Raw genomic sequence first — 27,191 nt, forward strand, 5'->3', positions numbered from 1 at the left:
GGTGCTCCCGCGCAGACCGCACAGCATCCGCGATCAGTCGCGCGCCACTTCGCGCATGTGTGGTGCGCATCATAAACAAATCATGCTTGCGTGACGTTACGGCTGATTAGTGCATAGTTTAAGTGTTGTGTGTGTAATAGAAGGTACCTATATTTATAATAAAAATTGTACCTGGCAAAAAAATTACGAAATGAATAGCATGGATTTTTTTCAAAATCAATACCTATTAACCGTTTTTATTTCTGTGAGCGTTTTATCAATATTAACATACCTATAATCTTTCCCATGTACGAATTAATTACAAATATATAATTTAAGCAATGCGAATTATACAAAGGTCAGTGTTATTTTTTTATTTAGGTTAATACAACCTAAATAAAAAAATAACATGTATAATAAATGTTAAAGTTTTTTTTATAATATAATATTTTAAAGACTCAATCATTTAAACATTTTATAAAATAGACATTAATTATTTAACAATTACAATAAGCAACTGGTTTTTAAATAGAGCAATAAATCAAATAAAATTCACAGCAGCAGGTTACTAAAATAATTTATAATAATAAGTATTTTTCCAATTCATCTACATTACCCGCACCGCAGATTTTTTGTTGATCTATAGCCAGCTCGAAATAGACGAGCCTCGTTCTATTTATAAACCTACTTATGTAAATAATACCGGAAAAGTTGGGTTTGCCTTGTAGCAATAGAAGTATTGTCATCTTCACTTATAATTGTAACTTTAGAAGGATAATACAAACTCGTTATTGTAGGTTTAGGTACCTCATTAGTAGATTGTGTCACAAGGGAGCAAAATGATATATTTACGCCGAGAGCGTATACTGAATCTTAAACGAAGCGAAGGATTATATAATTGAATGTGGAAATTGGTGGAAATAATTTTGCTAACATACAGCTTTTCACTTCACCAATGAGGAAATTGATATGTTCCAAAATATTATGTAGCCAAAAAAAAAGTATGCAAAAAGGAGAACAATCGTATCCTAGAACAGAAAAGTGCCACTTTGATCCCTCCTAGCAGGGATGAAAAGAGCCACTTTGGTCACTCTCTCCAATAACTTTTTTTCGAATAGGTGATGTGAAAAATAACATTATTGACGCAAATACTATAATTGCCTATTGTAATCAATTCTAAAAACTTTGAGAGAAAAAAGCAAGACTTAAAACGTTATAAAATCAAATCAAAAAATAAATGAATATATAACTTATTGAAAAATTGTAACCCATAGACAACATACCTTAAATACTTACATAGGTACATAGAGTTTGGTCAAGATAAGTCTGCGACGATTTTGATAGCACACGTAGTTAGTGCAACTGTTTTAAACGTCAAACGGCCCGATTCGAAGAATGATTAAGACACGTTTAAGATCTTGGAAAGATCGATAACTAAACGACATGTCAAAATTGACGTTTATTTCGATTTCGCTGTGATCGCAATAAGATCTAACTCTGACGATATTTTTAACGTCAAAGTGACATTGGTTGCCCGAATTGAGCTGCTTCTGTCAATTATACGACATACAAACGATATCTAAATGAGAACTTATCTAAACCAGAACTTATCGTTATCGTATTTCATTCTTCGAATCGCGCCGATCCGCCTATGAAATTATAACGTATAAATAAAACTTTCACTGCGTGTGCAATCAAAATCGTTGCAGACTTATCTTGGTCTAACTTTACCTGTATAATAAAATTATTACCCTGGAAAAATAAATATCATTTTGGTGGTAAAGCAATCGCCGATATTCAACCGAGAGACCCCCCTAGAGATAATTTGCATTCCTTATTCACAAGTTTGTGGCTGCTTATGAATATTAAGTGGCCATAAATTTGTGTTTTGTACTTTGTTTACACTTAATAAGCTCATTGTATATATTATTTCCTACATGTTTCTTAAATGAACTTTTAGCATTGACGTCACAAATTCTTGCACTGATAGTTAATTTTAATATTATCTAGCGGATTTTCTGTAAGTATTTATAAAATTCTTCTCCAACGTTTTTCACAAAAATATACTGTATAGTATACTATAGTTTGAGCGATTTGTACTTAGGTACGAGTACACTGGAATTTCTTAGAAAATCTCACTTAGGACACTACTAAAAAAAAACTTGTATAAATATGTATGCATTCAAATTCTTAAATCTTGATACGTACCTGTCTCATGAATTTAATACACAACCTCTGAGAACAAATCGCCATAAAAAAATATCCTATGGAAATTTGTATGCGTGGTCAGAAAGAGTAAACTCATAAATGTATTTAGTACATACCTAATACCTACTATAAATAAATACTGACGGACTAATCACTACCTACAGTTTTCTCTATTTGTCAGTTTGTCTCACGTGTTACAAGTTTTGCACAAAAGCTAAAAATATGAAAATTGCCTCTATAACCGAGTAATATCAAGTTTGGTCGAACTCATCGATTACTTTAAATAAAAAAACTTACAAATTATTAAAATTCAAAAAAATGATATCCGCTTACACATCCATCTCGCTCACGCTTACGCTCAGTGAGAGTGAGAGAAGAACCCTATGGGGCTTTAATAGACGATCTTTATGGGAATGGGCTAGCTACCACAAAACTTCATTTCACAAAACCACGATCTTGAAGGAATTCTTCGACCAAGGTTTTTTTTTTAGAATGTATTCCAGTTTTAATATATTTTTGAAACCGGGTATATTACCAGTCATATTCTGTATACCTGGCTCTCAAATTACACTTTTATACCACAGCGTGTGCTGTTTGTTACCTAAGTAGTTGGTTTTCCCAAGCACTTCCCAGTTTGCATGTAGTCAATACTTACACACTGGCGTAAATAGACTAATGATAACGACACTTTTTGTTCATTCTGACACCTCTATCGCGACAACATTCCTACAACACATGATAATATTTTACAAATTTAGAGCGGTAGATAGTTTTCCCGGTTAATTAGTTATGCAACAGAATAACACAGAACAACACATACCCACGAAACGACGTCGTATCGTGGGTATCTGTGTTGGTCCTAATTAACAGAACTACTCACAACATCCTACCTATGACATCAAATATTTAGTTTCCTTGTTGGTCGTTTTCGCTTCGAATGAGGTTACATTAGATTTGCTAACGTGCTGTGAATAGAAACAAAAAAAATATACTTATTTAATATTTTTTTATAATGTTCGTTTCGAGTCTCGACAATCAGTATAGTTGTGGATCTGTTTACCCAATTCCAGCTGAAATGATTAATTAGATTAAATAACAGTAATATAATCCTTAATTGTCCGTTTCAAATCGCTATATTTACGGTGTCTGGTTATGACATAAAATTACTAATTTAGTGTTCGGTGTTCGGGGTTTTTAAGAGGATACGGGAGCTGAGATTTAATCATAACACTTTGAAACTAAAACTAAACTAAACCTATCTTAACCTATAGGGTCTAAATTATGTGTACAGATATATTCTATGCCGCTTGGTAATGTGCCCATAAGACTGGCCGCGGTTCCTCGTTGGATGGCAATTCCAATGCGCTGAGCGAGGAACGTGTGGTGGAGTGGAGGTCACCAGTAGACCGGTCAGAAGATATTTTAATTTTTGATAAAGTTTTAAGGCCTTCGGGCCACAAGGACCTAAGGTTTCTACAGCAAATGCCGCAAATACGTAGCCGTCACCTAAAGACGCGTATTTGCGACGTTATTCATTATAATAATATGTGTTGAAAAATTTGAAAAGATCGTTGCTCTAGCTTCAAAAAACACGGAGGAAACAGTCGAGTACGTTTGTATGGAGAAATGATCACTCCTATTGCCTCTTAAATGTACATACTTACACGTACATACATATAATTATGCTTATTTCCCGGTAGGCAGAGACCACCGATTTCCACTTGCTAAGATCCTGACATACCTCTTTCCCTTCCTTAACTTTCATAATATTGCTCGCCGGTTTAGGGTGCTCTTGATCTGGCGTTTGTTCAGGATTTCCCCGATTTGATCAGAGAAAGTGCGCCGAGGTCTACCCCTTCCAGCTCTCTCTTCTACTTCTTCCTTATACACTCCTTGTTAGCCTTCTTTCACTTATCTTTTATCACACTGCTCCTTACTCTATCTTAAACAAAATACAAATCTTAATTTTTAATGTATTTTGACTTAAATATTGTTATTCCAAATACAATACAAGAAGATTCGCGTGTGCGAGTCTTAAAAAGTTAAGCTAACTAGATAGTTCAGTGGAGCATATAATAATTATTTGTAGCAACGTAAAATGCACATTGTTATATGGAAATCGAACTTGTGACCTCTTACAAAGTAACCAGTATCTATCTACCACAGAGTCCATTAGTCAGTCAATCATACCGATAAACAGTTAATTAGTTCATATGAAATACGTCTACTGGGTGATTTTGGGGTCGTGATCCCGAATGTCAAAAATGTATTAAGATGGTCATACTGAACAAGGTTTCCCATGGGACTGACCACAAAATCGCGAAAGAAATATCTAATGGAAACCTTGAGAACCCGACGTAGGCGAAACGTATGGGCCCTGGGGGTACATTTTGTCACGATTTTTATAATCATATTTTTTTTGAATACCACGACGGTGGCAAACAAGGAAACGCCCCGCCTGATGGTAAGCAGTCACCGCAGCCTATGGACGCCTGCAACACCAGAGGTGTTACATGCCGTGTTGCCGACCCTTTAAAAACATATCTTATTTTATTATACCAATAAAATTACCCATTGTTCAGTATTTTTGACGTTCAGGATCACGACTCCAATCACCCAGTATTCAAAACCGGGAGTGCATTCATACACTTAAAGGTGAACTGCCCCACCATGAGCCACCGTCATACAATCAAAGACGCTCAGTTTTAAACGACGTGCTGTAGAAATTAAGTAAGGCGAGAACCATCACAATTGACAACTTCGAATACAACCTTTTAAACCATCCATTTTTAACGCTCAAGTTATTACAATAGAATTATATTGAGGAATAATTATTCCGCAACGTAACTTCCTCCTAATTGCATGGGTCTATCCAAATGATAACAGTATTGAGTAGTATTATTTAACGGACCCTGAAACACGCGGATGTGAAACGCTCGGCACATCCTCGCGACCGCTCTGAGGCCGCCCGTTTCCCTTCGTTTTCTACAAGGACCTTCAAATAGCATGAATTCATATAATTAGACCATGCGTATGTTTGAACCTTGAGCTGTTTAGGCTTCATACTCTGGGGATGCTGGGGGGGGGGGGGGGGGGGACTCTGGGGACCCAGTGCGATTGTACTTAGGTGAATATAGCTTTAGGTAAGGTGCATGATGAATTGAAGACTAAGGTTGCCTTTTTTACGACTTCGGCAGATTGTTTTTTTATACAGGATGTTTATTTAGTCACCTGCAATAAGTTATGGGTCTAATATATAGGTCTTATTGAGCAACTATTAATATAAAAAAAAATTGCGGTTTCGTACAATTTAGCTGTCTGACCATGATATTTTGTATGGTAGAGTAATTTTTTTTGCGATATCGGGTTTGGTCCCATAATAAAAGTTGCTCAATATGAACTATATATTCAGCCCGTAAATTATTGCAGGCGACTAAATAAACACGCTGTGTTTTACGTTCCTCATGCTATGAAAGTTAGTCTTTATTGTTCTATAAAATGTGCAGAAATACTTTTCTTCTCTGGAGCATTTTACTCTCAAAGTAAGTTTTACGATAATCAATTAAAGTTTCAAAGTTTCAAAGTTTTTATTTGCTAGAATCATGGTCAGGTACAATGTGATGGACTTAAAATAACATGGATCAGCACAATTCACCATTTTTAGTGGCATGCAAATTAAAATATACAATTTGAAATAAATGAATTAATTTAATTAAAATAAAATTAATATCATTACAACTAAAATAAAATAAAATCACAGTCATAAAGAATATACAAATTTACAATGTCAACTTCTAACCTAGGTATATTAATTATTTAAAAAATCATTTAATTTATAAAAACATTTATCAATGAGCCAATGTCGGAGTTTCCGTTGAAATAAATTATCTGGTAGCAGTCTTAAATCTAGAGGAATATTATTATAAACTTTTCCTGACATCATGTAGCAGTTGTTATTATACTGGGCTGAATTAAATAGTGGCTGATTTATCCTATTAATATCTCTATTCCTTAACTTTGGGTTTTGAGTTGGTTTAAAAAAAAAATAGGTTTTAAATGGATTTGTTGTACAATTTCCATTCTGATATTTAATACCCTAGTCCATCAATAACGGTACTTTTACCTTAATTGTTAATTAAAAATGCCCTCAAAAAATACTATAAATGTGCTTAGTCATTTTTCAAAACACTTGTTTTACTTTTCTCGTATCCAAGATGAAAAGAACGAGTATAGTGTTTAACTTGGGTGAAAGGCATCATTTTAGCCTCGGACTATTATCGCTCCCACTGCGTTCGAGCGCCGAACTACCTCGACAAAGATGAGTGCCTTTCATCCCTTGGTTAATAATCTACTATTACTAGATACTTAGCGTAGGTTTGCCGAGTTTAGAGGTGCAAAATCACATCGCGGTTACGTGTTAACAAAGTGTAAGGTTATAAAAATTAGCTGTAGATTTTTTATTAAGTGACCTTACCATAAAAACCCGGATACACTAACGGTTCAGCACGCGGTCGTGTATCCTAGTGTTAGAAGTAATATAGTAACTCATGCTAAATAGCGTGATTTATAGAAATTTCTTCCTAACACGTGCCTGTAGTGGTGTAAGGCGATTCACACATTGACTGATGTAAGTGCACAAGTACCTATCTATATGCAAATATCTCTGCGGATGGTGTGTGAAACGCCTAAAAACTAAAAGCTTAAATGTATAACTTTTGTTCTGAGTACCCAGTATCAGGTATCAGGATCCAGTATATAATACAATGATCTAGTGAATCATTTATATCTATGTACCGGAGTGGACAAGACGCTCAATAATATATAAATATCTGAACACACCTCTATAGTAAAGGCGATAAGTGCTTGTTCAGATATTTTTTAGCACCTTGGCCGCTTCAATATATCTGACGGCGACTGTATCTATAAAAAATACAAACTAGTAAATGTTGACTGGCTATATATACTTATACTTTTAAATATATTTTTTTTCTTCTCTTTTATTTTTATCTGTTTTGGCTTCTAACCTTTTTTGTAATTTCAAAGAAGAATGTTTTCTCATCGCAAATATAATGAAATAGCACTTCGATTGCCCGTCGCATTTGCAACGGTCCTAATAATAGGCCCGATTATTGACTACGTGCGATTTGCGTAAGTTTTATTGTTTGTTATCACGTTTAGCTATCATAAATGCATGTAGGTACATTAGAAGCTCATTCAATAGTACACTTTGTTATCATCCGGTTAAGGTACAAAATTGATCGAGTTTTCGAGTACGGGAGTGGTTCTGGCTGCACATATCGGCCCTTACGACACACTCGTGAGAAACTAAAAAAAAAAACAGCAGTCTCAGAAATCGAGTCGTGGCAAAACATTGAAAATACTTTGTTCATGGAAAGGAACGGCTTTTACGATTAGCAATCAAGTACCTACTATAGATGAAGAGGAAAGGGGACGGCCGTTTTCCATACAAACGTAGTCCCCATTTTTCTCTCTGGATATTGACATTATGAAAAATATTTCTACATCATTTGATGTATATTGACCATAACTTTGCCTCTACGTTTGACTTTTTTCGATTTTTTGATTATTGTAAAAATTAGGAGCGAAAAACTGTTTTCATACAAATTTTTAAAATAATCAAAAATTCGAAAAAAAAAATCAAAAGTAGAGGCATAGCTGTGGTTGATATACAAGAAATAGTATCAACATATTTTCAGTAATGTTAATATCCAAAGAAGAAAATGAGGACTACTTTTGTATGAAAAGGATTATAAGTTAGATTATACAAGGTGAAGCCAGTAACAGCTGCAAATAGTGGAAATTAGATTAATGAATACTTTTTTTTTTCAAACTGAATCTTTTAAATTTCGTTTGCGATCACAAGTAGTTCTAGAGTCAGACCAAGATAAGTTGGCAGCGATTTTGATAACGCAGACAGCACAAGTGTTATTTTAAACGTCAAACATCTATGAAATTATGTCATTTACTTAACACTTGGACAGGCTGGCCAAAATCGTTGCCAACTTAACTTGGTCGGACTCTACTGCTAAGGTATAAAATCTATAGAAAACTATAATAGCTACAAACTGTTTCACGTAGCGGCTCAAGATCCAGTTACCTACTGCGCTTTGTGATACAAAAAAAAAACAATGTGTTTATACATAAGTTTAACCCATCTATATACACTAGGAGTACTATATACATATGACATTAGTCAAGCGAAATTTATACTATAAATCTATTTATTGACAATAACAATATACATAATGGATATATACAGATGAATACTATAACTAGCTTATATCTAAAATAGGCCCTTGAGGCATTGTACCAAGGATGCTGGCGGCATTTCCTCGTTGTAATATTGAGTTATAATATTGAAGTGAGCTATGCTTCGGATAACGTGTTCAGTATGAAATGAAAGCGAGATCTGCTATAATTAAGTAGATAATTGTAACGATGATTATTTAACTACCATGCTGTTAACTATTCCGCAATTTACTCGTAATATTACTTAATTGTTTCAAAAAAAATACACAAATATTAAAAAAATATAACCAATATTAAATAAAACCCACCCGATATGAGTAGATAGATTATAAAGTTTAGTTATAGCGTCTTGTATTTGAGCACATGATGCCAATATTTGGACACGAACAGTTATGTACGTAACGAAGCCTTGGCCTTGACTTGTACGTGCAATAGCCTCTCATAACCATCGAAAATTCGTAATGACGTCATGAAAATAAACAACGCTTACTGAATGTTGCATAAGGATATAATATACCTATACTACTAATACCTCATTCTTTTCGAGTAGAGATTTCAAATTGAAACGCGAATTCCGGCGAAGTCTTGAGAATTAAGTATCTTTTTATTATAATTAAGCTGAAAGTGCTAGGACGACACGGGTCACTGAATTGAATTGAAATATGTAGTTTTATTCCTGACATATAATACGTTTTTATATTTTTTATACAAGTACCTACCTATCCAATTGAATTATGTTTTATTCTTTTTTGTTAGGGTTCCGTAGTCAACTAGGAACCCTTATAGTTTCGCCATGTCCGTCTGTCTGTCTGTCTGTCCGAGGCTTTGCTCCGTGGTCGTTAGTGCTAGAAAGCCGAAATTTGGCATGGATATATAAATCAATAAAGCCGGCAAAGTCGTACAATAAAATCTAAAAATTTAATTTTTTTTAGGGTACCTCCCCTACACGTAAATTGAGGGTGAACTTTTTTTTTGCTTCAACCCCTCAGTGTGGGGTATCGTTGGAAAGGTCTTTCAAAACTCATAGGGACCTTGAACAAACATTTTTTGATAAAGTGAATATATTCGAAGATAATCGCTCCGAAAGAAAAAAAAAATGTGTCCACCCCCCTCTAACTTTAGAACCATAGGTCCAAAAAATATGAAAAAAATCGTGGAAGTAGAGCTTAAGAAATACATTAAATGAAAACTATAGCGGACATGATCAGTTTAGCTGTTTTTGAGTTATCGCAAAAAGTTTCCCCTTCATAGTAAAAAGACTTACTTTAATTAGGTACTGATTATGCAAATCTGCCTATTTGTTTAACTCGGGTGAAAGGTACCGTTTCATCCCGAGGTTAACAATTTACTATACTTTAAGCTCCAGTTTAGCTTATTGTGACAGAAGAGTAACTACGGAACCCTACTGAGCGTGGCCCGACATGCTCTTGGCCGGTTTTTTTTTATTCTTTGTCAGGCTGTCTTTGACATAGGCCTTCTCCAGGTGGCGCCACTCCTCGCGGTTTTTTGAGTCTTCTCCAGCCTTCAGGAAAGTTATCTCCCCATATTTTGTTCATTGGGGTCTTTTCTTTCCTCCTTGAGTACTTTTCTGACATCTTTTGTCCAATTATCCTTTTGTGAGCGCATCATGTGCTGTGTCCATTTTCATTTGAGTGTTCGGATTCTCTGGGAAACGTCTTATATTTTGGTTTCGGGCTAGGTAGAAATAGGTCATGTATTGTATACTTTCTAAAATATTTTAGTGTCCAAATCGATTAGCTTGTAGAGTACTTATAATTATGTTAAGGAGAAAAAGGTAATCTAATCCGCGCCCAAAGTCGTGGTAGGGTTTTTTTTTTGGCAGTATCTGACAAGATATTACTTAACGTTAAATAACAGTAACACGTTAACATTTGACCGATACATGCGAGGTTAACTTTTAACTCGCTAATTTGGTATTCACGGTCATACAACTGTTTTGACTAAGTCATTAACGGGCTTTCTTTATTTATCTAACCAATTACTGTTTTGTATTCACAGACCAACAAGGTTACTTTAAGAAGAACAGAAATAACTGTAGTCAAGAAACGTACAGTGGACAAACACAATGACTCAATGGACTTGGAGACATAATGCGTCCTGCTGCATCGGGCATCTTCGGAAAGGCGATGAGTCATCTGAACTCTTCGCGAGGTCATGGCGAGGGACAGTGTCACCCCTGTTCTGGAGGCTGCCGATCCTGCTCTGGGCGCTGGTAGTCATCAGCTGGTCGGGTGCCGGCTTCTGGGGACCGCCGGAGATGTTCTTCCTGTATATGACGCATTGGGGGCTGACACTGATTCTGGTGGAATCTTTGTTTGGAGTCGTAGTTACGATTATGAAGCATTGTGGGACATTGCCTGGTGAGTTTTTAAAGTTATACCCATTTAAGGTACAGTGGTACCAACAGCAGACCAGAAAAAAAAACTTTGAAAAGTTGGGGGTACTCAGACAACGACATATATAATATATAAATACTTAAATACATAGAAAACACGAAAAAATATATGTGTTCATCTCACAATTAAATATCCTTACCGGGTTTCAAACCCAGGACCATCGGCTTCATAGGCGGGGTCACTAACAAGTTGGCCAGACCGGTCGTCAAACTCACACAACTTTCAACATTCGCTCGATAGATAAAAATCACGAACATAGGTTTTTAACGCACCATTAAAAATTTGTAACTATTTTTGCACTAAAGCTATTAACATGAAAATTGCTTGTAATGCAATGCTTTGATCGAATTCATCGATTTACTTTTTTGTTAAAAAAATTAATTCAATAACAATGATATCTGCGATCCTGGGCACACACTGCCGCCCGTCTGCTCACTGCCCAGCGAGTTGCGCTGCGCTGCGTTCAGAGAGTGACCTGAACTCGCTGCACGCTCACAAAAAATACTTACCTATGTTCCAAATTTTATTATAATACTTTTCTTTCCGGTTTTGCCTTGTTGGCTATGGAATCCAAAAAAAAATTTAAAGACACCTTTAATTAACGTATCACACTATTAAGAGATATTTAATTAATTTACCCGTTAAGTAATATCCCCTAAAAAGGATTGCAGGAAGATATGTAATTTGTAAGAAGTTTTGGAAATGGAAATACACGTTGAATAAGTATCTACACTACGAGTACTAGTTTAAAACATGGTTTATGCTTTACCTAATAATTAAATAAAACCTTGATCAAAGTAGATCAATAATATCATAGGAATTGCAAGGTGATTTGCAACATCATGAGATTGAGCGTTTATCGTCAAATTAGGTAGTATTAAAACTGGAGTTATATGGAATTTATAAAGGCAGGTATTTCGATGTAGTTGCACTGAGAGTTATCAATCTTGATTGATTTCAATAATTTACAATAAAATGCAATCAACCTGGTAATATTTAATAGTCATGATTGGGAAAACTGCGCACAGTGCACAAATAAGTACATTCCACCATATTTTCTGTCCCCTTTTTTTTAACAACTGAATTATGTCCGTCACACTGTTCACTAACAATATGATAATATATTACGATTTACGCATTAAATATCTTATGAGTCTTATGACATTTAATGGGATGTTTACAAGGTATGCGATAAGAGTAATTATAGTTTGCATATGTTATCGCACATCACAATGCGAGTAGTATAATAATTATGTTAATTATGTTTTGACGACCGGTTTGGCCTAGTGGGTAGTGACCCTGCCTACGAAGCTGATGGTCCCGGGTTCAAATCCTGGTAAGGGCATTTATTCGTGTGATGAGCATGGATATTTGTTCCTGAGTCATGGATGTTTTCTATGTATTTAAGTATTTATAAATATTAAATATTATATATATCGTTGTCTAAGTACCCTCAACACAAGCCCTAATGGGCTTACTGGTGGGACTTAGTCAATGTGTGTAATAATGTCCTATGATATTTATTTATTTATTATTTTTATATTAATTGTTCTGACGTGTAGTAACTTTCGATCTTTTCTCAGTTGAATAGTAGGATAAGAATTTATGTCTTAGATGAGTAATCAAATTTTTGTTATTGAAAACTATGCAGTATGTATGAAATTATGAATAGGGTGGGAAAATAGTTAGCATGGCATGGAAAATTACTAGTCATTTATGCGGAAAATAAATCTTATTAGATACTTAGTCTAAGCTTTATGTATCTTACTGAAGAGAGTTAAGAAAACTTAATGTGATTTTATAAATTGTAATATCTATCCACATTTTCAATCGAGAACCGTTACAAGAAATATAGAAGGTTTGGAGATTAGACAAAACTAGTTTTCACGAAGGCACTTTGCCGAAACTTGTTTTGAGTGAAAAAAATCCCAATTTAAATTAGTTTTCGCCAAGACATTTTGGAAAAATAGTTATAACTAATTTTAACTATGGAAAACGTGTTATCACTAAAAATGAGTTTTTAAGGTAACATATACACCGTGCTTTTTTTGATTTCCGTTAATTTTAAGGGTGCATTCTTGAGTTTAAATTAAGTAACTTTCTCAAAGACACCGGAATTTTAATTAACTCCATTTCGGAGATAATCAATCATTTATTTTTATGTTATAAGGCTCTCCCGAGCGTATACACTTGCCTTAGGACCTATTTACATATTCATTAGTGTTTAGTACGAGTGTGTACATTTGCTACTAAACGTAAATACTATCTCGGACGATTGATGTTCGAAATGACATTGATATGTCATAGTTTTCAATTGTTTGGTTGAATTAAATGTAATGCCCGTGTTACAACAATGCTATATGCAACAATTAATTACATTTTATACATAGAAAAAATATACATATATATATAATTTTTTTTAATTAACTAGGTATGCCATTTAGTTTCCTTAAACGTACTTACCTATACCCCGGAGTTAACGGAATTCAATAAAAACACGGTGTATACGAAACATCAATTAAATTATTCGAAAAATACCCGACACCCTGAATTCAAGTTGACTGGTGACCTTTTTAGTGACGCTAGAGAAGTTATAGTTTCAGTCTTGAATAAGTTCAAGGTCAGTCAGTTTATTTTTGAACCGAAGTGCAGGCAGGATGTATGATGGAATGTTTTTTTTGAGAATAAAAGGATTCTAATACTTCAATTAGTAGTAGATACGTGATGTGCTTGTACTCCCATTAGTTACGTGCGCAGCATCGGCACGCATTTGGCTGCAGTGGCATTCTTTGTCACACAAATAGACGCGACCGACCAACCGGTCCACTAATTATTCACTTTAGATTCTTACCACTTGATCGATTGTAACAGTGTATTTAGAAAATTAATTCTTAGGAAATGTCAACGTTAACATTATGAAAATATTTTTTTCTGTGTTTATTAATGATTTGGTTATCTTTGTTTTTCTTGTTTTCGAATTGAAACTGAATTATGTCTGTGAAAAATATTTGTCTGCTATATTTCTACCAATAGTCAAATTCGTATGCCACTATATTATGGGCATTATAGCCTTGAAATCCATAAAATCGATAAATGTGAACTAATATGTAAATATGTATGTACATAATACGTAAATTTACGTAAGTCACAAATAAAACGGTGTTCGTGTGACGTGACAGTTCTTTGCTTAGCCACTTAACCTCAAATTATACAATGTTAAGGCGATTGACAAAACACACAAAATCACAAGGAGAAGTTGAAGTAAATACTAATATTTACGCGTATGTAGGTACTCAATAAATTTTGACGTATAGTAAACACCCCTATAATGGAACAGGCACCATTAATGGGATGGTATGGACAAATCCGGTAAAGCAAGTATTTACCAACATTTCACCATGAGCAAGAGCCAAAGAGCTGCTTAAGTGTAATTTTTCATTGATATTTGGTAGTTTGTAAATTAATGGCGCCATACATCCCATGAGTGGAGCAAAAAACCATAGTTTTAGTTGGTTAATAATATTGAAACCAATTGCAGTAGCTTTCATTCAATACATAGAAAAAATAAAGGACGAATAGGACATTCAACTTTTAAAGCATAAAGCGGTAGAATTTTACAGATGTCGGTGAAATATCAAAAATACTCCAAATTTTCTCTTAAATGTCCCATGATTGGTGACGTTAACATATATCCTTTCATAACTTGAACGTTTTACAAAAAAAAAAACGTTTTTAAAGACGCATTTCAAATGTGACAATTATTTAATGGACACTTTATCACGTTCAATATTAATTTTGAAATACATCTGTAAAATTCCGTAAAGACATGGGTCTAAGGAAGGGAAAGGCACAGGTAACAGTTATTACAAGAAGAAAATATATAGGTATACCTGGTACTGTATGTCAAACAGAGCCAGTCTTTTCTACGAGTAATTAAAACCATTTGTCGCCATTTAAGTAAATACCAGTATAGAAGCACAGGGTCGACAAGTACTTCAGATGAGTACTCTAACATATATATACACATAACATATATAGTTTAAAAGCAGAATAACTTAACCTAAATGAATGCAGAGAGTAGTAAAAAATAAAAACTGGTGAACTCTATACATGTTTTCTTTCATCATCATCGTTACATACACGTCACATTGGCATGGAACTTTGACCTTAACTCTGTTATGCCTATAAGCGTCATCGCCATGTTTACTATGCTATGGGTAACGTCTATAGCTACAGGTTAAATGAGAAGGCAAAATGATTTTGAAAATTAACTACTTCGTAGTTTTTAGTTTCGCCTGCTTGCGTCTGATTTTTATTAAGTAGGTATAATAAAAATAAAATGATAACACTAAATTGAGTAACTGAGCTTAGCTTTATTAAATAAAATCAAACTTAAAAAAAGGAAATTTGACTTCAAGAGGTAGAATAAAATAATATCTATTTTATATTTGATAGCAACTGATATGTTTGACGTACAGTGGTTTTTTAAATCGGTTCACAAATGACGGAGTTCTGAGGTAATAAACTTACAAAATAACTGTCGAATTAATACATTCCTCCTTTTTTTGAAGTCGGTTATAAAGAACCCCGTGTTAAGTGGTAGGCCATCGTTACGTAGTTAAACCAAGGTAACGTTGTATTCTAAAATATAATCTGAAATTTTACTTAACTGATTCGCATCTTATTATTTATTTATTTGTTTATTCTATAAAATATCTTACATTGAATTAACCAGAAAAGTGCCGTGAAACTCTATTGGGTTCGTATCGCATAGGTAGTGACGCCGCCATCGACAACGATAGTAGCTAGGAAAGAAATTTTATAAGGAGCATGTAAAACTTTATTATTTACCTGTCGCCACCTAGGTTAAGGATACGTTTCGATTGGTACGCAGAAGGATTGCAAAACGAATTCCCTGCTCAGGTAGGAGCTTTATGACCAAAGTCAACTAGTATTTTAATCGAACAACTGTCCGATTTAGCCCTTTAGTAGTATCCGTTGTATCTACTTACATTTGAAGGATATTTTATACCGACATTTACATTTATGTAAGTCGTGCCCACAACGCCAAGGACAATTATAGGTGCTATGGCGGACGCTATCAAAGTAACCTTGACACTTTCGAGTAAGGTTTACATTAGCTTGCTTGCGCCCGTAAGTACCTACATTGTCGTGTAAGACTGTAAGTGTTGTTTTTGTTCAAGATGTAAAGCGTTCAGAAGGTTAATTGACTAGTCTAGTATAAAATGATGACATTGAAATTTAAATATTAGTAGAAATTAGCAGGGTTTTTGCGTCAATATACTGAAGATTATGTACCTATATTATAGTAGAGATAAAATAAATAAATAAATACGAATACAGATTAATCTAGTTCCAAACTAAGCAAAGCTTGTATTATGGGTACTAGGCGACGATAAACACATACTTAGGTATATACATAAAAACACCCTGCACCCATGACTCAGAACCTATTGCTGATATCGCTACAAATATGATACACAAGTAAACCTATTTGTTAAATAGTTAAATGCCTGAGTAGATGTAAGTATATTTAAGTATCTGCCTGTTTTACAGTGAATGTGAAATGGTGAGATCATAAACTATACAAACGTTTTAAAAAAACCCTGTCCAATGTCCATCTCCGGCCACAATCGGTATCGACGGTATAGCATTGCAATAATCAGAAACTGTACTAGGTTAACTTTTTGAACATATTTTGTTCTATATTGGAAAATCCTAGTTACAAAACCATGAAACATCATGTATTTAGTTAAAGTGTAATTAGTCCGATTTCTTTCGCCATGTTGTACAGTAGGTCTGCCTAACTTCTTGGACTTTCTCAATTATTCAAAGGTTAACTGGACTGGTTCCCTTATAGTAATAAGTTCGCCTTCGTACGAATATTCTACGTTATCTCTCTCTGTTACTGTTGTACAAGAAATCGTTTTAATACTATCGCTTCTACTAATAATTTAATAATAGGTACCATTTAAAGACATCTTTTTTAAAGCCAATTACCTAAATAAAGAGGTGTCTAAATTATTGCAAGACCTTGTTAAACAAGCAACAGTTAAAGAATGTCGCAGATCGAAGTCAGTTCATGCTTCACTGCACCTGACCATTATTGTCTGTTTAGTACAACACTGATTGTACCGACAATCAGTCATATATTCTGATAAAATTGGGGTTAAGCCTGTATAAATCTCTCCAATCGTCCGCCGCGAAGCTTAACCGTTCATGTGTGTAGTGGTCAAAAATCGTGCATTCAAAGTGTTCAAACCTTGGTTGAGAGCAGAAAAAAAAGTCATTTTCGAAAAAAATTACAAACGATGACTATAAATTGGGTCAGGACCCTAATCATACAACAAGACGTTAATTAAAAGTTTACAATACATTAAGTGATAGTTTCAATAGCAGACATCAAGTGTTTCGTGACAATGATCACCAAATATTTGACAAGTCAATGTCAATGGCGAATGTTTGGTTTAGGTCACACGTCGCCCACTGATTTCTACGTGAGCTGCTGGCAAAACAGTCGGTCAGCATTGCCACTGCTCTTTCTTCGCTGTTTCCTCTTCCTCTTCTCCTTGGCTGTATTAGTCACTACAATGTCATTAACATTGGGCAGCATCGGCTTTTGGTTCATATATGTGACGCATTGGGCCTTCTTATTAGTTGTCCTTGCTACGGGTTTCTCAGCCACCGTTTCGGCGTATGCATATTTTAACTATCTTATTGGTACGCTTTTTTACTTATTTCCTATAGATATCGATTTACCAAAGTTGGTACGAAGTAAATTTAATGCTATGCAAACAGCTATAAGTGTGTAAGTGCCATATATCGGTTCCAAAATAGATACTGACAGATAATACACAGCCTAAACCGTCAAAGATATGACCTTGAAATTTGGAACATGTTTTTCAAACTAAGAGGGTAAACATGGGGTTGAAAGTTTTTATACGAGTAAAGACCGCGGACAGAGGCTAGTATGTATAATGTGATTACTCGTTTTGACAAACATGCATTTATTAATTATGTCCATTCATACCAACTTAGTAAATCAAACAGTACCGTAAAACCACCCAACTATAGTCCAAAGCTCCCAACTATGGTCCACAAATAAACTCAATTTTTCTCGTTCAGGTGTGTATTTTACTATATTTTTGTAGTTCTAAGGCAAAGTATGTTTATAAAAGGAAGGTAAAACTAGGAGTAAACCACAAGGAACATTGGTATAGATACTTAATTTCCTTTTGAACTTGTGGACCATAGTTGCAGTATTGGACTATAGTTGGGTGGTCTTACGGTACCTAATCATGCGCTAACAATACTAATATAATAGTAATATTAATTTCTAATTCTGCAATTAATCTGTGATAATTTTCATCATTGTGGCATATGTCTGATAAGTCTTGATTACTTATATCGTTTGTATGTTAAACATGATAAATAATATAGGCGGAATATTGTAGAAAAATAATTTACCTAGTACTTAAATAAGTAGTCGAAAAAGTGTGAAAGAGTAGGTACGAGTAGGTATACATATTAAATAAATGCTTGAGACTATTACTGGATACAGAATCGATTGATATCTTCCACAAAACCCACATGTTTCCAATGGTATCTTAACTAGTTAGTTATTGACCGTGCGTCAGCGGAGCGGAGCAAAAATGCTTTCGTATGTCCGGATGTTCTTTACAGGCAATCTCGCCATTCTCAACCGAGTTTCGTAAAATTCTGTGTACAGGTTCGATGAACAGAGATCGGCGGGGGTGAGCTGTTTTCAGTTTTTGCATATCATGGACATACCTTGTCATTATAATGGTATCTGCCCCATGTGTAATTAATAATTATAAATTAAATAAATTATTTTATTTCGGCTGCCTTTCTGCTACGAACTTTACGTCGCGTCGCAATCAAAGCCTACGGAATGTGATTAATATATTTTGCACATCTTTCTGCTTAAGTGAGAAAAAAGTTTCATCTAGTATTAAAGCAAGCTTCCTTAGATAATATAAATATATTGCATATCCATATGATACTAAAAAGTGTGAGTCAAATGATATATCAAGCCTATTTATATAGGCAACCAATCTGTTTAAGACTTCGATTTTTTTTGGGGAATATGCCGAAAAACTTTCGGAAGCAACTGACGTGGTTAGCATTTTAATGTACAATATCACTCCTCTCACATCAGTCTTTTTCTATATATAAATGGATATTAAACTCAGGGCGAAACAAATAAAAAATATAGAAAAAACATATAGTTATTTATTACAATAGCACAGAAAATCAAATTTACAATAAATAAAAAAGCTTAGCACTCATTTTGTAATGAATTTTAATTTTAGTTTAATCATTTCATTCTTGTCTTCTTTTAATATTTATATATATGGATACTACATATCCATATTAACATCTACAAGAAGCTACATGACATTGATGACGTAAAAACAGCTCACCCCCGCCGATTTTTGTCGATGAATAAATATATATATATTTTTGATTCAGTTTTTGGATTTTTTTTTAAATGGCGTTTCCATACATTTACTCAGTTTTACGTAATGCTCTCGAGGTCTACCATCTCACAGAGCCCCTAGTTATATACTACGTACAAAATACGTAGGCACTGCTTACAGTCATAAGTATGCTGTCAGATTCATGAATTCTGGCATTGAAACAATACACGAATCACCCAGATTACAAAATACTTTATGTAATTCGCAAAACGCTTTACAAACACCATAAAAACCACCAGATATCAATCTGCGGTATGTTTGTTTATTGTTTACTCACAGACATAAGATATTCTTATCATGTAAGGACACGAGAATACGAGATACACCACTGTTCACGATCCAACGCTTTGTTTTGGGCCGGCGCGTATGTCATATAAACAATATTCTTTCGGTTAACATTCCTCGGAATGATCAGATGTGTTAAATAACAAAAAGTAAATAATATTCCATATGAAAACCATTTCAGAAAATAGTAATTAAGTAAGTCTTATCGTTATCATTTAGTGAATGATATAAAGATGTATGTTTGTATTAGAACGACCTGCGGAATGTTTTATTATCTTGAATTCTGGCTTTCACGACTGATATAAGTAATTAAAATATGTTTAATAGTAACGTATCTGATATGCTTAGATATACATATCTAATCTGTAGCAAGGATCTCAACGCACGAGTCGAGCACGTTCCGCGACTTGCGCCCTTGGCTCTTGTTCATGTCGCATACATACGGCGAATGAGCATGCAAAAGATACTTAACCATATTAAGATTGACCCCTGATTATTAACGAATCTATAGCACAGTTATACTGGTTCTTTCCGTTCTTACTCTCGCTTATTCTCGGTATGTGTTGAGAATACAGGGCCTTGTGCCACTTGCAAGAGCTCTCTTCAACTATTTGGGTCTTCCCTTGCCATTGCCATACACGATTAATCTAACTGACACAAAGACCTTTGTGTAGATACAAATGTCACGAATATCACGGTTGTGACAATCGTAACTGTGTTGTGACGTGTGCTAGATTTAACTCGTTATGAAACGCTGACATAATAATTTGATTTTTGTATTCGTAGGTTATGGAATGGTAATTCGGTATGTTATTACGGCCCGATTCGAAGAATGAGATACGATAACGATAAATTCTGGTTTAGATAAGTTCTCATTTAGATATCGTTTGTATGTCGTATAATTGACACAAGCAGTTCGATTCGGGCAACCAATGTCACTTTGACGTTAGAAATATCGTAGATAGATCTTATTGGGATCACAGAGGAATCGAAATAAACGTAAAATTTGGCATGTCGTTTAGTTATCGATTTCTTAAAGATCTTAAACGTGTCTTAATCATTCTTTGAATCGGGCCGTTAGGGTGCTACTCGGTGATCACGTAATATGCTATTGGTAATAATAAATTTTCTATTAAAAATAGTAACAAACACAAAATATAATATAAAGCTGAATTGGGATTTTTAGTGTTAACACTTAAATACTGTTGACGAACATAAGCCAATTTGAGCTTCCGTTGAAAAACGCAGTCTTTAGTAACGTTTTTGTAGTCCTTTTCTGTAATGAAGATCAATCTTGTAACACATCTAGTTATAGCATATTTTACGAAGCTTATGATGTTTTTTTTTTATATCACCGATTAGAATTTTGCGTTAAAGCTAGTACTACTACTACAAGCTAAGAGACAACAGGAGTGGTCATTTCTCTATACAAACGTACTCGACTGTTTCCTCCGTGGTTTTTGAAGCTAGAGCAATGATTTTTTCAACTCAGATAATTATTATTAATATCTGTGTCAGACTGTTTTGCTTTTTTGTGATATTTTTGTTTCTTAAGGCACTTCAAAGTGCACTTCAAACATTCGCAAAAACGGCCTAATTTACTAGGTCGCAAAGAGAAACATGGTAGGTATTCAAAACTGTCTTCAATTAGCCTAAAAACGAAGACAGTCCGACACAGATCATTTCATTACCACTTTGATCTCAAAATGTCGTTACATTTGGTTACATTTTGGAGGAGGGAAGAGACGAGTGCGAAACATCGTTTTTTGAGATTTTTACGCAAGATTTTTCGCCTAACCTGGCGTTGTCCTTATCGCACTAGTTTTCGAGCCGCTTCCGTTAGCGAGGTGGATATATTCACCTAAAATATTAAAAAAAAAAGTTTATTTACCAAATTTTTTTACAAGATTTCCTTAACCTGTGACTGCCACACTAGGCTATGCCTGTGTTGTGAAGTCAGATTGAAAACAATACTAATTTGAATTACAGTCAACGCTGAAGTTTTGGTTTTATAATAGGTTACTAATACTAAAACATTTTTGATAAACAATTTATATCTCAGCTCCCGTATCCTCTTAATTCTCTCTCTCTCTCATTACTTTTGGGTTTATATCGCTTTAAGGTACAGGAATTCCCATATTAATTTCTACTGTCAGTATTATGTATCTGTACAATATTAATTTTTAAAATTGTTTTTCAACACTAATCAAAAATAATCACAATTATCATCTATTACGAGTAATTACTTGTATTTAGTCCTATAATAACGACACACAAGGCAGTGTGTCCAGCCAATTTCGAAAGATAGTTCTTAGACATCCTTAATTTAATTAAATTAAACTAACAAAACCTATTTTCAAAACACTTTTATTGCTTTATCATTCATATAATAACTGAAGAAATCATCGTATATTTTTAAATTTCAGATGCAACGTTTGGTCTACCGTGGTATGTCAAGACTTACTGGGTCCTGTACAACATCACCATTCCTGTCGCTTTTCTCATCACTATATTCTACTGGGGCGTTCTAAAAACATGTAAGAATATTAATTAAAACAGCATTTATTACAAACAGACACGTAAAGTAGCACTTTTTAATTAACTGTATTAAAATCTTTATCTGTGCAACAAGAGAGGAAAGTTAGTTTTTCTTGCGAGTGTTGATTTTGAGTCCCGAGTAAGCAAAAGATTCTATAATTAAATTCTAAGTTAGAATCTTGAGCGTAGCGAGGGACTCAAAAACACGAGATGTAAAATAACTTTGCTCTCGTGTGACACATACAACTTTTCACCTCAGTAGTGAGAACATATTAAAGGTAAAAAAAATTCAACATCAAGTAAAGTTAACCACATTTATTTACATTCATGTATGAAAGCCATCATCGTTATGATGAAAGCTTCTAGAAATATTCCTGTATTCATGGCCTTCACTAAATTAAAAAGCTACTATGTCTCACTCCCTTTTATTTTATATTCGAAAACTATTTTCTATGTGGACCTAATCCATATTTAATTCAGTAGGTACTTACAAGAGTTACAAGAGTATTCCTTGAACGGTTGCTTTCGAATGAAGGAAAATAATCAAATGATACTTACATTGTTAGTAAATATATACGTGTATATGGTACAAAGTAGGTATGAATGTATAAAAATAAGGAAATCATGTTCATCTTTTTGGCTTGTGGTTAAAGTTAAGCATTGTTATGCATTTTCTTTTGTTTGTTTGAAATCATTATTCATTCGTTTTTTTTTTGTGAAAGACACAGATAACGAACACCTGTAAGTAAGTTTCATTCCAATACCAATGCCAAAATATGTAAACAAATTAATTTACCTTTATTACTTTGTAGTCACGCACTTTTAATGAACGCACACATTTCTATCAACAAATTGTTATTAAGCCTTGTATTTATTAACATAAAGTTTTAATTAAAATACTTGTAAAATGATTTGTAACATTTATACAAAAACAAACTCCGTTAAAAATTGAGATCAAAATTTAAATGCTTTCCAAGTCAGTCATATTCTATACATGTTTGCTATATACCTAATATGCTGTATAATATGCAGTATGTACCTAAAAAGTTTATCCACTAACTGTACATACCTATGGTGTCCACAGCTGGAAGAATGGTGAACTACGCCCCAAACCCAGTGCTGGACGTGATGCTGCACGGCGTCAACTCGCTGGTGATGCTCGTGGAGCTGGTCGCGTCGGCGCACCCCTCGCGGCTGGTACACATCATGCAGCCGCTGTACTTCGCGCTGGCCTATCTGCTGTTCTCTGTTGGATACTATGCGGCTGGTGGCTTAGACCCGTAAGTATCATAGCATTCATAGCAATATAATAATAATAAATAAATGTAATAAATTATTTTTTTATTATTCAAAACATAGATGGTACATCATAAGTCATAATATGCAGTTGGGGCCCTAAAGACTGCGTTAGTTTACACTGTGTTGCAGCCCCAGTGGTTGCCCGTGTTACATGATTGGTTAGAAGTTGAAAAGAACAATTAGACTTAATTTGTAACATAAAAAGGTATCGACAAAAAAAAACTCTTTTATATCTAGTTCCGGTACAAACTATATAATGCGTGCGTGAGTGCGTGCGTGCATGCCTGCCTGCGTGCGTGCGTGCGTGCGTGTGTGTGTGTGTGTGTGTGTGTGTGTGTGTATAATATAACATTTGAAATGTTAAATATTTCGCGTTTGGACACGGGTCAATCAACTTTTTTACGCGTTGTCATTGTCATGGTTACGTGATTATGGGTCGCTTTTAAAAACCAATACTTGCAGCAAAACTAAATGGCGAGTCAGGTCATAATGCCATCTCTTTCACGCTTGATTAAGACCAATCAACCAAACAACAAGGGATAAGGAGATGCCATTATGATCTCAGTCGCCAGTTAGTTTTGCGGCAAGTATAGTTTCATGTAGCTGAAATTAACAAAACGTGAATGTTAAAGGATTCCTCATGGTTATTTCCATACGAGTAGCCCTGTCTGTAATGAACGATCTACTAAGCATATTAGTAAACCTTGGTATAACATGCCTTCTAATAAACTGGGCTATTATTGGCTGATGAAATACCTAGTTGATTCATCTTCATATACGTACGTACTAAATTATAATTTTCATCAGGCTAGTGATACCCGCGTCGAAAAGTCGGCAAACTAAATTAATTTGTGATAAATATATAAATAAATAATAAATATTATAGGACATTATTACAAAAAATTAATTTTTTATTAATTAATTAATTTATTTATTTATTTTAACGTTAAGTTTAATAAATAAGGCTTGTGTTGTGGGTACTTAGGCAACGATATACATAATATAATTATACATATTTATAAATATTTAATATGAGTACATAGAAAACATCCATGACTCAGGAACAAATATCCATGTTCATCACACGAATAAATGCCCTTGCCAGGATTTGAACCCGGGACCATCGGCTTCATAGGTAGGGTCACTGTCACTGCCCACTAGGCCAAACAGATCGCCAAAATGTGAATGTGATGTGATAGACTCGATTGCGAAGTATGATTTATCATAGCGATTCTAAGAGTTTAATTCATAATAAGGAATAATCACGCTGTTCAGCTGATGATAATGATTCCGTTCAGATGCCGATGAGGTTGGTACCACTTAATCAAGCGAAAAGCTAATAGTGGACTCTCAAAATAAACCTTGGTTCTGTTTAAGAACGAATAATTCAGAGGACCTCCTTGGCGATAAGGTGCTAGAATGTTTCGCAACGATAGTGTATGGGAAGGTTGTCATGTAAATGTTTATTATTTTGCATTCACATCATCATGCACATTTACGCATTATAATGTTAATGACCACCAGCATTATACATCCACATAAAAGTAGATTTTCAAGTTATTTAAGCCGCATTTTTCACAAAATGTTCAAACTTATTTGTAGTTCTAAACAATTGTTAGAACGAATTAAATATCAGTGACAGACAATAAATAGGTATCCAAAAGCATAAATAAAGTAAATAATAATAATAAGTATAAATGTATATAGTATATACCGGGTGCTCAGTAATTAATCTAACCTTCTAACCACCGACAGCACCTCAGGCTGGTCCATATCAGGCCAGTACACTTATAGGTCTAGTAAAAGTTTCGTGGATTTCCAGATAATCGATTTTTTCTGTATTGTTGAATAGCTAGCATCTTACTTAACTTCACTCACTAATCTCACCATCTAAGTGTTTGTAAAGATGTACTTTACTAAATTAACTAGAAAGTTGGTTACACTGGCCTCCATATATTACTCACCACAAGTGACAGCAGGACCGAATTAATAATATTCGGCGCATTTAATGTCTTTTCGTCTATTATGGACGTAGTTCCAAGGTTAATGCACTATTAAGCGAAGATGACTATTGCAAAAGAAGATAAGTGTTAACCAAAAGCTTGAGTACCTACAGTTGACGGATAATTTTATTATTCATTATCATTAATATATTTAAGGTTTGCACAAAAAGCCAAGTAACAAAATGTTATTCAATTATTTAATGATTTTATTATGTTTTCGTCCTTTCAGATGGGGTAACCCTTTTATTTATCCCGTGATCGACTGGTCGAAGCCGAACCAGACGATGGTGGTAGTAACGTTGACTGCACTGTTCCTGGCCCTGATGCACATCCTTACTGTTGGGATTGCTTCGCTACGTGACCTCATCTCGCGAAAGTACATCAGAGATTCTACAGGAGTTTATAATGACGGATTCAAGGCTTGAAAGCTAAATGCGAAAAAGTGAAGAACTACGTGTTCCTAAGTGTAACTTGAATACGTGTAAACTGACGTATAGATTTGCAGATCCAATAAGCATTGGTGCTTGTCGTGCTAATATGTGCTTTACTTAGACTTAGAACACTATTTATACCAAATAAGGGCCTCCCGGCCGTCAATGTGTCACGGACTCATATTCCTAAAGGTGTTGTACGTATTTTTCCTCATTATGTTCGACCCCGTTGTACGCCAATGCCAAACTACCTATACAGCGCCTTATTCGTATATATGAACGCCTGATGGTTTAGTTAGGTAATACTTACTTAGTTAAATTTACTACAGGGCGGTCTTTACTCTTTAAGACTTGCATTGTTGCTACCTAGCGAAGTTTTCGTGAGCGAAGAATTCAATGAAAGTAAATAAAGAGTCTAGGAAAAACCAAGTAAAACATATTTTTAGATTTGTATTTAAAATGGTTCTTGTTTAGGTACTGTTATCATTTGTTGCTCTGAAAATAGGCTACTTAATTAGTTATTTCTTAACTCCTTTTTAAATTTTAAGTTACGATATTGTCACTATTGTGTACATACATACATTTTGCCATACACGTAGTACGATTATGTCATAAAATATACTACCTAAGGTAGTTGATCCCCTGGACTCTTCAAGTATCATATTTATCTAATACTTAAAATAACAATGAAAGTTGTTTACCATAACTCTCACGCTACGTTCATTGGCTAGTATAAACAATATGAACATAGACAAAGGATTATACTTAGACGCGAAAGAACTGAAAAGTGGAAAATATTGTAGCACGAAATTGAACTGCTCAAATAGTTGGCGTTCTAATTGTACGGCTACTTTATGCGGTGACCAGGGGGTCTAGCCAAGATTTCAATCATTGATAGAAAATACCAATCGAAACATAGCACAGTAACTATGGAGTGTGGAATTAAAAGGAGTGAAATCTCTTATGGTAGAACTGTTGCAAAAATATCCAGCTTTCAGCTATAAATAATAGTTCCAAATCTCTCCAGAGTAGCGCTAGAGTAACTAAGAACCTAGGCATTATTGAGGAAGTGAAGTGAGCTATGATTTGATTTTTTTTTTTCAAGTATTCTAGGTATTGTTGCGCCGCCTATTTAAGGTTTTTTGATAACACTTCTACATGGAGATTCCATTCCTAACCATAACAGTAACAAGCATCTGTCATCCCGATACATTTTTTCTTTCCGTTTTGGCGTTTGTC

General features: G+C 34.5%; 1 protein-coding gene across 1 annotated transcript; it reads left to right on the forward strand.

Annotated features, from left to right (window-relative positions):
* Positions 1-27,040, forward strand: LOC133519200 (protein rolling stone-like). The gene is made up of 5 exons (XM_061853184.1): positions 1-143; positions 10,477-10,838; positions 22,108-22,218; positions 23,304-23,499; positions 25,751-27,040. The coding sequence occupies exons 2-5, from the start codon at positions 10,544-10,546 to the stop codon at positions 25,944-25,946; spliced, it is 798 nt and encodes a 265-aa protein (XP_061709168.1). The 5' UTR covers positions 1-143; positions 10,477-10,543; the 3' UTR covers positions 25,947-27,040.
* Positions 27,041-27,191: the final 151 nt, after the last annotated feature.

This window comes from Cydia pomonella, chromosome 6, assembly GCF_033807575.1.
Source record: "Cydia pomonella isolate Wapato2018A chromosome 6, ilCydPomo1, whole genome shotgun sequence".
Taxonomy (NCBI): Eukaryota; Metazoa; Arthropoda; class Insecta; order Lepidoptera; family Tortricidae; genus Cydia; species Cydia pomonella.

What these genes read in the sequence shown, in the direction of transcription:
- LOC133519200 (XM_061853184.1), top strand. Translation starts at nt 10,544, where the DNA reads ATGACTCAATGGACTTGGAGACATAATGCGTCCTGCTGCATCGGGCAT. An exon ending in GCATTGTGGGACATTGCCTG is followed by an intron (nt 10,839 to 22,107) that starts GTGAGTTTTTAA and finishes TTTAAATTTCAG; the next exon opens with ATGCAACGTTTGGTCTACCG. An exon ending in CTGGGGCGTTCTAAAAACAT is followed by an intron (nt 22,219 to 23,303) that starts GTAAGAATATTA and finishes TGGTGTCCACAG; the next exon opens with CTGGAAGAATGGTGAACTAC.